Source organism: Populus trichocarpa, chromosome 8, assembly GCF_000002775.5.
Source record: "Populus trichocarpa isolate Nisqually-1 chromosome 8, P.trichocarpa_v4.1, whole genome shotgun sequence".
NCBI lineage: Eukaryota > Viridiplantae > Streptophyta > Magnoliopsida > Malpighiales > Salicaceae > Populus > Populus trichocarpa.
Window position 1 is genome coordinate 10,697,246 of NC_037292.2, and position 13,298 is coordinate 10,710,543.

The 13,298-nt window shown below is 32.3% G+C and overlaps 1 protein-coding gene across 1 annotated transcript; it reads right to left on the bottom strand.

Moving 5' to 3' along the window:
• Nucleotides 1-5,498: 5,498 nt before the first annotated feature.
• LOC7473422 (40S ribosomal protein S3a-2) lies at nt 5,499-8,746 on the bottom strand. Its single transcript, XM_006379787.3, has 7 exons — nt 8,615-8,746; nt 8,463-8,510; nt 8,260-8,365; nt 6,999-7,136; nt 6,718-6,903; nt 6,054-6,254; nt 5,499-5,778 (listed from the first exon to the last, which is right to left on the bottom strand). Exons 1-7 carry the CDS (start codon nt 8,623-8,625, stop codon nt 5,689-5,691), a joined length of 780 nt encoding a protein of 259 aa, XP_006379849.1. The 5' UTR covers nt 8,626-8,746; the 3' UTR covers nt 5,499-5,688.
• Between the last annotated feature and the right edge of the window lie 4,552 nt (nt 8,747-13,298).

The following is a 13,298-nucleotide window of genomic DNA, read 5'->3' on the forward strand; positions in this document are numbered from 1 at the left end:
GATGAGGAAGGGAATAAAAAGACGTATTATAGTCACATTTCTCTCCTTTTGAAGACAATTAAAAATGCATCACACATGAAACTCTGTTAATTGGCGTTGGTTGTTGGCCGTTGTCATTATTAATTTGATTATATTTAATAAGATTGATTAATTTAATAATATAATTTATATTAAAAGTAATAATATAAAATAAACTTAAAAAAACCGGCAATACTAATTAAAAAAAATAAGATATTGATATCATAATTATAAAAAGAAAAGAGCGTTGGAGACTCACCGTTACTCGATTATATATATTATCCACGACCAGAAAATCTTGTTAAGTTGGTTCAAATTTCACTGCAAAAAAGATACATGACAACATTTAAAGAAGTTGTATAATGCGCTGGAGCAATGCCCTGTACAAGCAAACTGAACAAAACATGGTGAAATGAGTATTCATCTATATTCAATTAATCAATTCTATTTAATTTAAGAAAAAATATTTTGAGAAAATATATCTAACAAAGAACAAAAATATAAAAAGACCCCAGATAACCCAGCCAAATAAAAAAACAAAGGATGTAGAAAGAAAATATAAAAAAAACAAAGAGCTTAAACTCTAATAAACTAAATATCGAAGGATAAAATCTAAAAAAAAACAGCATTAGCTTAAAAGAATAATAAAAAGAAAAGGCAACCTCTAGTGAACATCCTTGAGCTAAATTAATTTTCCAAACTAGAATCCGTGACATTCAAATATTGGGTTGGCCAGGAAGCTCAAATTCAAATTAACTCAATATTGAAGGATAAAATTAAGTGTAAAATAATACAAAACTAAAAAAAATTAGCAAAGCAAAAAAAAAACAATAAAAAAACAAGAACAAAATTTGTTAGGAAAAAAATGATCGAGGGTAAAATCATTAAAGAAATTACACTATAAAAATTATTTTAGATGACATTAATAGCAAATAAAAAAACAGGGACTAAATAAGACAAATTTAAAAAATTAAATGAGGATTAAATTAAAAAAAATTAATTTTCACGAGTTATTCCAAATAAAAGGAATATCAACCAAAAAACTAGGGACTAAATAAAAAACAAAGAGAAGTAAAAAAAAACCAAACGACTATAAAATTGAAACAAATTTTAATTTTTTTAAGTTATTTGAAATAAAATAAATATCAACTAAACGATCAGGGACAAAATCGAAAACAAAGAGAAGCTAAGGGGCTGATTTGGAAAATTGCAGGGCAGGGCTTAAGAATCAAGGGAGAGAGAGGGGAAAAAAAGAGAAAAAAAGAAATGGTCATCGAAGTCAAACCAGAGCTCTATTTTCTACACGCGCCACTTCTACAAGAAGGAGACACCAAGATGAATTTAATGATACCCTGGAGTGACATTTTTTGTTGCCAAAATTAGTTGCTTACATCATCCGAAGAAGGCAGAGCGACTGACGTGTTCTCAGTACACGCCAATATATTTTTTAAAAACCCCTTTAATTTATTAAAAGACAAAACTAACCTTCACTATAACCGAAATACCCTCATGTCCAAGGTATAAAAAATTAAAACATAAGGGTAAGGAGGTATTTTTACCATGCAAGTAAAAGGGATAACGAAAACACCCCTCTTAGCCAGCGAAAATATTTTTATATACAAGGTTAAATTGGTTGTTTTTCTATCCACTTTAAAAATAAAAATACAAATCTAACTTAAATTGGTTGTTTTTCTATCCACTTTAAAAATAAAAATACAAATCTAACTCTCAATGACAATAATGCATTAATCAAAATGACATTTATGATAATTTCTTATACAATTTTAAAGTAAATACACATCTTGCCCTCAGTCAATTTAAAAATATCATAATACCTCCATTAAAAAGATCATTATGATCTCAACCTCTAACCAAATTTTTTTTTTAAAAAAAAAGATAAAGTGGTAAATTTATTGGTTGACAGTGAAATATGTATAGAAAAATAGTGAATTCACCACCCGTTTTAGTTTTTTTTATTCATGTTAGTCATTATTTATTTTTATCAAAAAATTCCAAATAAATATCACATTAAATACATTTAGATATTTTTTGGTTACTATCACATGACACAAAGAAAAGAAAAAGAGAGTAAAAACAAAAAAAAAAGAGATAAAGATAAAATTATGTTTGGTAATGATATACAAGACAAAGTGTTTGTCTTCATATCCTATTTAATTATGGTGGACAAGAAAAATAAAATATAAACAAATCTATTTTACTCTTAATATGTATTACTATCAAATTTATATATTTTAAAAAATAATTAGATATTTCTTTTTAGTTTATATTGAGTTTTGAAATTAATAATATTATAATAATCCTAGTTATAAAATTAGGACTAACTTGATGGTTGATTCGGGACCTGAATTAATTCAAGTTTAAAAAAAATAATGAAAGAATTTACTCTACTTGGGCCGATAAAAAAACTCACCAAAGCTAATTAAACCATAATTTAATTTTAAAGTGTGAACCCTATTTTATCGAGCTGAAGCAATTCATCCTGCCATGGACAAAACATGTAAATTTATCTATAGTTCAACTGTATAGCCATTCTCTTTTCCTCGTCGAAGTAACATTGATGCTACAACCCACCAAAGCTACCATGCTTTCAAGGCACTAGAGCTACAAATCACCAACCAAAGTGATGTGATCTGTCTGCCTCTCTCTCCTGAATTATTGTGTAAGAAAAGTAGATACTAGCATATATGTGAATGGATATCGTGGAAAACCTTCGGTTCATAAATACCAACACTGCAACACAACAGTACCAGCGGCCCCCACCAACTACAACTACAAATCTGTCTTCAAAATCTTGAAAAAAGCAATGCAAAGAGATAGAATGCAATGCAATGGACCCCAAACATAAGATAAATCCAGATTGTGTTTCTGTTCTTTTGTGGAATAGCCAGCTATGCCACCCCATGTTTCCCTTCAAAGATTCTGAAAAGTTGATGGAAAGTGTTGCATAATGCTTGCTGGGTCTAGCAATGGAGTTTACCACAAAATTCATCGCCCCACATGATTCTGTCATATTGTAAAGGAAAAGCCATGGATTTCCATGTCTCGCCCATGCGCACCTATTTAGTATTTACCACTGGGTAGGGAAAACAATAGTAATCACCGTATCTTTTTAGGCAATTGTCCTACAGGATTCATTAATCAGCGCTAACTCTTGATTACCTGCAATTAGTCTTGATATATGTTTCTTGCTGTTCCAAAAATTTAATCAGTAAATCTTGATTATAATCTGCAAACGATATCTCAATATAACATGATTCATTACCAGAAAACTTTCCATCATCAACGCATTATTGACGGAAATCTTTCTATCAGTTATTATTGTTGGAATCTCCGTTTAAGGGCAGGAGGTACTAAGTGACTTTCCTCGTTAGGACCGCTTTGAAGCGATTCCAGAGATCATAAGAACAACCGGGTGGCGGGCGGGGCAGCAGCTTGGTCTACGCGGATCAGGGGCCCAGCTAACGCGTGAAACACTCCGCCTGGGGAGTACGGTCGCAAGACCGAAACTCATAAGGAATTGACGGGGCTGCACAAGCGGTAGTCATGAAAGAATTCTGTCAATAATCACAGATGAAATTCCCATAAAAATAATTTTGTTAGTGATCATTGACGTCGGTGATTACTGATGAAATTACTGATAATTATTTTTTTATATATATTACTGGTGGAATTTTCTTCATGATTACGTGGAAAAAGAAATATTCGATTCAATGGATAAAAGTAACCTGCAACTTGTGAGTCAAGAACCAATCAAAATTGGTTCATTTTGTTTTTTTTTCCATTGTCTTCCTTTCAATTTTAGTTTGTCTCCATTTTAGATTAGAACGAGGATTCGAGGAGCATTGAATCAACTTTTTCATTTTCTTTTTTGTTAAAGTTTCGTTTTTTTTTTCAACATGTTCGGTCCCTGGTATTGTTTTATTTCTTTTGTAATTAATTTTAAGAGTTTTTATTTTTATTTTTATTTTTTCAAATTTTAGTTCACCGTTCGTCATTAATGGGTTATGGGTATTTTGGCACTTTCCTAATAGATACCATTAAAAAGAAGGAACTATTGAAATTTGAGCAAAGCACCTTGTTTTATTGGAACCACCCAAATGGTGTTCTAGCGGCAAATCAGCTAGGGATGTTCTCAGGTTTGAACCCTCGTACCAACAAAAATTCTCAGGGTCACAGGCCACACCTTGTAAGACTGGTTTCGGGCTCCAAGGGTGTCGGATCACAAGGATGGGGAGTGTTTGGCAACGTGCAAATAGCATTTTTAAAAAATTTGATTTTTTTTGTTTAAAATAAATTTTTTTTAATGTTTTCATATCGTTTTGATGTGTTGATATTAAAATAATTTTTTTTAAAAAAAAAACTTTATTTTGATGCATTTTTAAACAAAAAATACTTTGAACCGTTACTGCTATCACAATCTCAAATAAGCCCTAATCTAGTGGGTGAAACTGGAATAGAATACCATGTTTAAAAAACCTTGTTTTATTGGTTGGAATTTCTTATATAGAGACTTAATGGAAATTTCCTACATGCTCGTCAATTTCCCATTACATTTCTATGATAATCAATGCTTCTAATAACAAGCGCAGAATCGAATTAGATATCCTCAGGATTGAAAGTTGAGAATTCATCAAACCACATCAAAGTCATGCACTTGTATGTTTATATGGAAGATATCGGTTTGATAAATCGTATTTTCGTAGCCCGGCTCAACTTTATCAAGCACCAACTCCGTCTAACATCGAGGGTTATTGACAAAATTAAGTGAATATTAAGACAACATGGTCACCAGCATTGCAGAACACCAATCTGCTTTATTTGGTCATCAACCTCAACATTAAAACACGCATGACATTGATCACGAGCCTGTCGGCATGGATCATTAACATTGATTTCTCCACCCATCCTTAACTGCTATTGTAACGCAATACACAATGCTTGTCCTGATTGAGACTACCATCTGCCAGTTCAGTTTTTTTTTTATTTTAAATTGTCAAGGATCAGATTTGTGGTAGCTAATTAAAGAATCTCTTCCGTAGTGCAAATTTTGCATAATCAAGGCAGAAACAGGATAAAGCACATTTACCGTCTGAACAATGAGGTAAAAAATGAAATCTATATACGGAGTCGAGAACAATATCAGTGTTCGTCTATCCATCTTTAAATTAACACATTCGATATTTCCACTAAACAATGTTTGTCATTGTTTTGAGACTACCAAATGCCAACTGAGTTTAAACCGCGTTAAATTTGAAACCCCCCTCAGGTACATGAGTTGTCTGGATTTTCTCACAAAACCGTTTCATCTCAATCAGCTCCTAAGTTTAAAGAAAGTCCATACAGCCACTTTACAAGGCTTGTTCATCATATCCCACGTTAAGCAAATCCTAAAATGCAAAGCTGTTGCAAGAGACCATTTCCATATCACAAATCAATGAGCAAACAATAAAAGACCCAAGTTAAATGAAGCATCAATACCTGCCACGTAAAAAGTAAGTCTACATAGTTAAAAGCACAAAATTCATCCTCGATAAAAACATTCTAAATCTCAGATAACATGCAACAATTTAACATTCAAGAAATTTCAACAGACAAAAATGATGTTGTAAGAAAATAGACAAGACAACAAACGACAATTTCCATTCAAGTTCAAGCAGTTTCAGCAGGGGCCTCGGCCATGGTCTCTTCTGCAGGCCTATCCAACTTCACACCAACATCTTCAGAGTAGTCCCCATGAACCTGAGAATTGAATAGCAAAAGATATTAGAATTACAAGCAGCTTACACAATAGCATCCATTCAGATCCAAAATTACAATTGCTTAAAGAGTTGATGAAATTCAATAGTTCAAAAAGAACCATGAGAAGAAGCGTGCCAGTGGTTGTTGGATATATACATAAAAAGTCTCAAGATTCTAGCTGCAGATATAAAGATGGTATGAAAAAACCCTTTGTAGTAATTTAAAGACCAAAACATCAAACACATAATCAGAAGCATGTAGAGTAAGAGACATGCCTCCATCAATTTTCCAAGATCAAACTTTGGAGCCTTTAAGATCTTCACTTTCCTAATGAACACATTTTGAAGCGGGTATATGCTAGAAGTTGCCTTCTCAATTTCCTTGCCAATGCTTTCAGGAATGAACTTGCGGACCAATTCCTTGAGATCACAAGAAGCTGCTTGGGCTGTCATGATTTCCCTCATTTTACGGCGGATCTAAATGAAAGCAAAAGCAGATTATTGTCACAAGCAGTTACATTACAAAAAAAAAAACATTTGGGAAGAGAACATTAAACTCAACTCAATATGAACACATGGCAAGTTAGCTCATCAAAATTTTCAATCAAGCAATATTTCAAAATAATAGAACTCTGTATTTCATCACTTCAAAAGTTACAACTCTCTACAATTTTGATGAAATAACTTTATTTTGGTTGCCACTAAGTAGTATAGATTTCAAAACAGTAGTGGAATACACAACCCAAAATATATATCAGAAAAGGGTTCATACAAATGAAAATATGGTTATTAAAGATATCCTTCAGATATTCTAGATCTTTCTGAAGCAAAGACGACTAGAAAAAATAAATATATTGAGACTAGGAAAAAAAATTAGGTCCTATTGCTATCTCAACACAAGTTCAGCAAACAATGAGATATTAAGATATGATTTGCATACTTGTCGTATTTGGCTGGACTGCGCATAAGTAGTCCTCTTGACTTGGTTGGGACGCCTTTTAGTGAACCCAATGCAAAACATTCTTAAAGTGTAGTTATCAGTGGTTTTCACATCAACATGAGCTTCAATCAAAGTTTGCCATTTCCTCACCAAAGACCTCAACTTGTCATTGGTAAAATTCATTCCCTGCAATGTTTAAGGAGAGAATAAAAAAGCACTGTTAAATTCTCATCAGAGTAAAAATATAATCAGTATAAATGGTAAAGCTTCCATTATCATACCCAGAAGTTTGTCAAAACATTCCTCCCTTGAACATCTTCAGCTCTCAATCGGATCTTTCTGTAAGCATTATCCTCATCACCTTGAAGGTCCGCAAGTGAGACCTCAAACACACGATGTTTGAGTCCTTCTGAAGCAATCTGTTACACACCACAGAGCACGTTATAAATGCATTACCAAGAAAACAGTATGTACATCAGTGCATGAGCAACACATGGATACTTCTCAATTATCACGCATGTAAAAGAAAATATGGTTGCACCCTTTCTTGTCAACCAAAAGAAGTACAATAAGGATAAAAAGAGACAAGACCTTACACACACAACATGAAATGAAACTACAACAAAAAAACTTTTGTTCATTAAAACACAAAGCAAATGCTATCAAAACTAAATATGAGCAACACAAGGGCATCAAGTGTAGAAAAAAGATAGGGATGTATGAAATTAAATTGATAATATAAATTTGTGGAGAAGAGCAATGAGCACAACTTGGTCTTGGAGAGAAGGGATGGGCTAAAAAGTTTACAAATTTCAAATTTTCACAAGTAAATTCAAAATATTTAATTTTTTCTCTACAAATAGGGGTAAATTGTATGATTAAAAACACACTTCACTGTGACCATACACAACTCCAGTTGTCCTGAAGAAATTTGAAGGAAAAGAAGAGTCAGTCATAATCATCTTCCACCATTCACCATATTTTATACACATCCTTTATTTCCATGCTAACAAGGTTTAATACCTTAAACACTCCACCAGACACAGCCAAAGTTATTACGAAAAATTGCCTCCAGCAAACCTAACCTCCTTCAGGATGTTAAAAGAATATCAAATTGCTAGAATCTCGTTTCCCTATCATGAAAATCATCACCCCTGTTCTATAGGTTAAAGTTATTTAAACATACATTTGAGTCTATGATTCTATATAAAAACCTTGTCCCAATTTTAGCAGTACAATTTTCTTATACAACCTAACAACAAGGCATAAAAGCAAACCATTATGAACATCATTCAGGATGTTAAAAGAATATCAAATTGCTAGAATCTCGTTTCCCTATCATGAACATCATCACCACCTGTTCTGTAGGTTAAAGTTATTTAAACATACATTTGAATCTATGATTCTATATAAAAACCTTGTCCCAATTTTAGCAGTACAATTTTCTTATACAACCCAACAACAAAGCATTAAAGCAACCATTATTTTTAAGACAACGAAGAAAAGAGAAGTATTCATGAAATCAAATGTATACACACATACCTTGGTACCCTGGGTACGAGTAACAAGAGTCTTGCCAACATTTTTCACAGAGAAAACTGAAGGAGCCTTGATATCATACCAATCCTTCTTTGAAAATGGATCAGCTCTATAAAAAACAAATACACAACAATAACAAATCAAAATACAACACAGATCTAGATACCAGATGTTAAAAGACATTAACTTTTCTTTGCAATACTTACGCCTTCTTCTTTCCTCCCTTCTTTCCCTTGGAAATTCTCTTGTTCTTCCTGTTAACAAATACATGAGTAAATCATATCAATAAAACATCTTCCATACACCTATACTTATAAACGCATACGACAATGTAGAGAGACAGAGATTGAAAGCGTACCCAACGGCCATGATTGGAGTTTGTAGTGGTGGTGGTGGTGATGGGCTGCGAACTGCAGTGTGGTAGTGAAAAAACGAGAGATGGCTGGGGAAGTGAAAACTCAAAAACCCTACTTGCTGCTGCGTACTTCATATATCTATTTTGGTGAGGATGGTTTGGTCATTTAACTAGGAGTCGTTGTGGGCTTGGAATTGCAGAAAGCCCATCTACGAATACGCCCATAGGATTTGGAACGGTTATAAAGTTATGGGCCCATTACCTAAGAAACTAAACAGCATGAGTGTTTTCTGTAGCCCAATTTTCAGTAAAATATATATTGTGCTACAGAAAAATTATATTTGTCTCTTTGAAAAAATGTGTTGATGTCTCTTTTTTTTTTAATGGTAAAAATACTTTCCCCAAAGTCAATAAAAAATACAACTGTTGAACAAGATTTTCTTAACTTTATATAAACTTCTTAACAATAACAATACATATTTGCCCCATATTCAATAAGAATTTGTGCTCCTAGATAAAAGTGTTTTGAGGTTTTTAAATTTTAATGTATGGTGCAATTACATCTTTAACCTTAAACGAGACAAAACATAAGCTTAGCATTTGGGGGAATTTTTGTACTTTCATATGAGTATTTTATATAATTGTCGGGGTTATGGGGGGCATTTTAGTATTTTTCATATTTTTTTGATTTTTTTAATGCTTAAAGTTGTTGGTGAGTGCACAGCACGCCCGAATACGTGGGTGGCTTCCAAGCCTTTCAGGCGGCGTGTGTTATGCCACCCGGTGGACGTATCTGGCCTTCCACAGTGTAAAACCCGAAAATAAATTAAGAATAATGAAGTATAAATTATAGTATAATAAAACAAGGTAAGAAAAGAAAAGTAATAGAAATGAGGGAAAAAGAAAAAGTTTATGGCCGAAAATGAGTATTGTTTCATAACAAAAATGGTAAAAATGTTTTGGCTAGTATCAATAAAACCCGATGGTGCAGCTAAGAAAGAGAGAGATCATTTTATTTTTCTTCTTTCCTACCACTTTTGAGGGTTAGATAAATGATGTTTAAGAATGAAATAGAGGGTTGTGAGGGAGAAAAACACATTCACACTAAGATTTTTTTTAAAAAATCAAAGTTAGGGTTTTGGAGAAAATTGAAGGAGAAGAAGAAAGGTGAAGGGAGCTAACATTATACTTGCATTTTTACACTTGGATTATCAATTAACTAAGGTAACAAACTTGTCTCAGGTGATCAATTTGATTGATCATGAGTTATGTGAAATATTGGGAATGTAATGAGGTTTGAATTATGGAATTTGGCAAGTTGCATCGTTGTTTTTATGCTTTGATTTATGCTTGTTAAAATGAAAAATGGATAGACATCAACCCAATTAAAATGATTAGCGCTTAAATAATGAATTTTGTGTTGAGGTTTGAAATTAAAATTAGAAGAAATACAAATGGAGGGTGGATTGAACTAAATGAGTTAGGTTATTTGGTGATGGGTGTTAAATCATGAAGGAATAATGAAGAAAATCATGGTATTTATAAGGGCATATAGGGTCGGTCGAGAAAGAGCAAGTAGCATACAATGAAATTTTGTTTGCTTGGGAAAAATTACAAGAGAGAAAATGCATAATATTGCACGAGAAATGAATTTTCTGAATGAATGTTATTCTTTTATACATAGAATGTGTAAAACTTGCATATGTTAATGATTTGGAATATTGAGTGAATTAAGATTTTGATGGTAAATGATATTGTGTGCTAAATGGTATTGGTGAGATAACAAGTTCAAACACAACAACAAAGAACTTCTTTACGAGTTCAGGCTCTAGGTGGGTGCTTAACATCTTATAGGAATCTAATATGTTGTTTTAAATAAGTAGTTACAAATGTTTTAAATCTTAACCTAGTTTAATCCAAAAGGTGTGAATGGTCAATCATAGAAACTGATCTCTAATTATTGGGATTAATGCCCTGGTTATTGGGCGGATTGAGAAATTGATCTTTGATTATTGGGATTAGTGACCTGGTTACTCGGTGGATTTAGAAACTGAATCCCTGGTTATGGAATTAGTGTCATGGTTGCTAGGTGGATTTAAAAATTAACTTCCTAGATAATGAGATTTGTGATAATAGGTTGTAGAGTCCTATATGACAACCAACCGACAGAACTAATCCCAGAGTGATGAGTTTAGTATATGGAGTGTTGGCGGCGGTTAAAGAATTTAGATAATTGATTACTAGAATATTAGTTGGAATGAACTAATAACAAATTTTATGTGTATGAAGTTTTGGTATTAATGGTATAAAATCACGAAGAAAAAGAATTACATGAATATACGAGTACTTGCATGTGTAAGTCATAGTAATTATTCATTATTGATTATTATGCAAATCTTGTCTAATATGAATATGTAATAATTTTAGGTACCTCACATCTTTGTGTTGAATAGAATCATCATGAATTATATCTTTTGGTTAATTAAATGATGTAATAACTTTATTATGAATTTATATCCTTTGTTGTAATAATATTTTGTAATCTAATCATGTTTACTTATTGAATGTGATTGTATTTTGTGGCACTCATTTAGATTTAATTATTTAAGTACTAGTTCCTTCAGTAGTCATAGTGAAGAAATTGTTATTTCTTAATTGTAATGAGTGAATATTAAAGACAATGAAATATTGATATGATGGTTGAACTATAAGAGTCCCGGATGGCGTGACAAGTATTATATTGATTAATTAAGGTTGTGTAATGATTGAGTCGATAACTTGATATTGAGAATACTGGAGAAACTTTGCTGAAATTTCAGTAAAAATATATAAAAAAAATCGGGGCATTACACATCGTTTTCCTAGATGCGCTGTCATGTCCTCTTCTATTTGAATTAGTGCATGATAGTTCACGGCGGTCAGATTATTGCCGGTGATCGTTTGATTTCTTCCTTCCTTCTCTCTCATGACAGATAATGTACACAATTATCCTCATCGTTTCTTACTTTTCAATTTCAGTCTTCATTCTATTAATTTCTTATTTCGTTTATTTTTCATTTATAGAAGTTTTTATTCTTTTTAATTTAGTCATTCAATTACAATTTCTCATATGTTTGGTTTTTCATTTCGGTTCTTAATTTTGTAAATTTCTAATTTTGTCCTTGGCACTTTTGTTAAAGGTTTTTTCTTTCAATTTCATTGTTTAATCAAATTTTCTGTTGTTTTATTTTTTTTTAGTTTGATCCTCATTGATTTTTTTCTTTTTATTAAATCTATTTTTCAACTCAATGATACCCTCCTATTGAAAATTTATATCCCTCTAATTAAATTTTTTTTCTCACCCTCATTTTTTTCAATCCTTTTGTATAGTCAATTTTTTTTCTTGGTTTCATCTTCCGACATTTAATTTGTTGGGAATTCAGCTTCGTACAATCTTATTGTTCTGCTTTATTTTTTTTTTAATATTGGTTTTGTGGTTATCTTCAAGTTTTTTCTATGGATTTATACTGACCTCATGACTTAAGTTATGATTTTTGTATGTCTTTTTTTAATATAAGTTTTTTTTAGTTGTTTAGTTTCTATTTTATTTTTCAATATATTATTCTAATTCATCTATATTTTTTTTTATACAAATGAAGTTTATTTTTTTTTAAATAAAAAATATGCATTTTAAAATTATATTGCTGATGTGTTCGGTCTTGCGTAATATTTTTTTATTGCATGAGTTTATTTAGTCAGTTTACTTGTGTTTATTTTTTAAATCATGAGTTTTTAATGTGTGAATTTGTTTTTTATTTATTTAAATAAATAAATTCAGTAAATATAATCGGATACATGTCTCATTTTATATTACAAAATATCTTGATCTTGATTGCATAGACTTTTCAATTTACATTTTAAATTTTATATATAAAAAAACACATTGGAGCAACTTGCATACCCGATTTTATTTTTTTAAAAAAGATAAATCTTGCCGTAAACAACCTCTTAGCAGCCCTACATCTTGCCGTAAACAACCTGTTCAATCCATATTGGAGAGAACAATCTCATCAAGGGTCTCTGCCATGTTTGCCAAAGTTGGAGGAATGTAGCCACTGATGTCATTGTTGGCTACCACAAACACCGAGACTGGAGAGTTTCCTAGGTTGTCAGGCAGGGTTGACTGAAATCTGTTATTGTTTATGGAAAGAGCATCTAGTTTCAGGTCAAAAAGCTGTGGTGGGATACTGCCTTCGAATTCATTGAACCTTACATCAAGACATTTGAGGGAATGCAAAAAGAAAACAACACCAGGAAAACGGACCACTAAAGTGGTTGTTAGTTTGTTACTAATGTCTAGCTCATAAAGAAACTTGAGATGGATAAAGCTATCAGGAATGATGCAGAAGAAGCGGTTGGAGTCTATGTGAAAGAGAGCAAGGTCTTTAAGAAGGCCAAGCTCTTCAGGTGAACAGCCGGCTATGTTGGCGTGGCTTAGGTCTATGCCGGCAACCGTTAAGATAGAAGGTCATATGGGTCTGAGGCGCAATACACACCAGTGTAGTTGCATGGCTGTAAATTGGTTGGGGTTAGAGGTCAATGCATGTTTCTAAGCCTGGAGAGCCATGTAAGCCTCTGTGAGTCGAGGGTCTGCAATGGGAACATCAGTTGGATAAAAAGTTTGTGGAGTGACCTGGGAGAAGAGAGC

Excerpts from the sequence above, each read along its gene's own strand:
- LOC7473422 (XM_006379787.3), bottom strand. Across the intron at positions 8,366-8,462 it reads AAGGGAGGAAAGAAGAAGGC|AGCTGATCCATTTTCAAAGA; the intron begins GTAAGTATTGCA and ends TGTTTTTTATAG. Across the intron at positions 6,255-6,717 it reads AGTCCAGCCAAATACGACAA|ATCCGCCGTAAAATGAGGGA; the intron begins GTATGCAAATCA and ends GCTTTCATTTAG.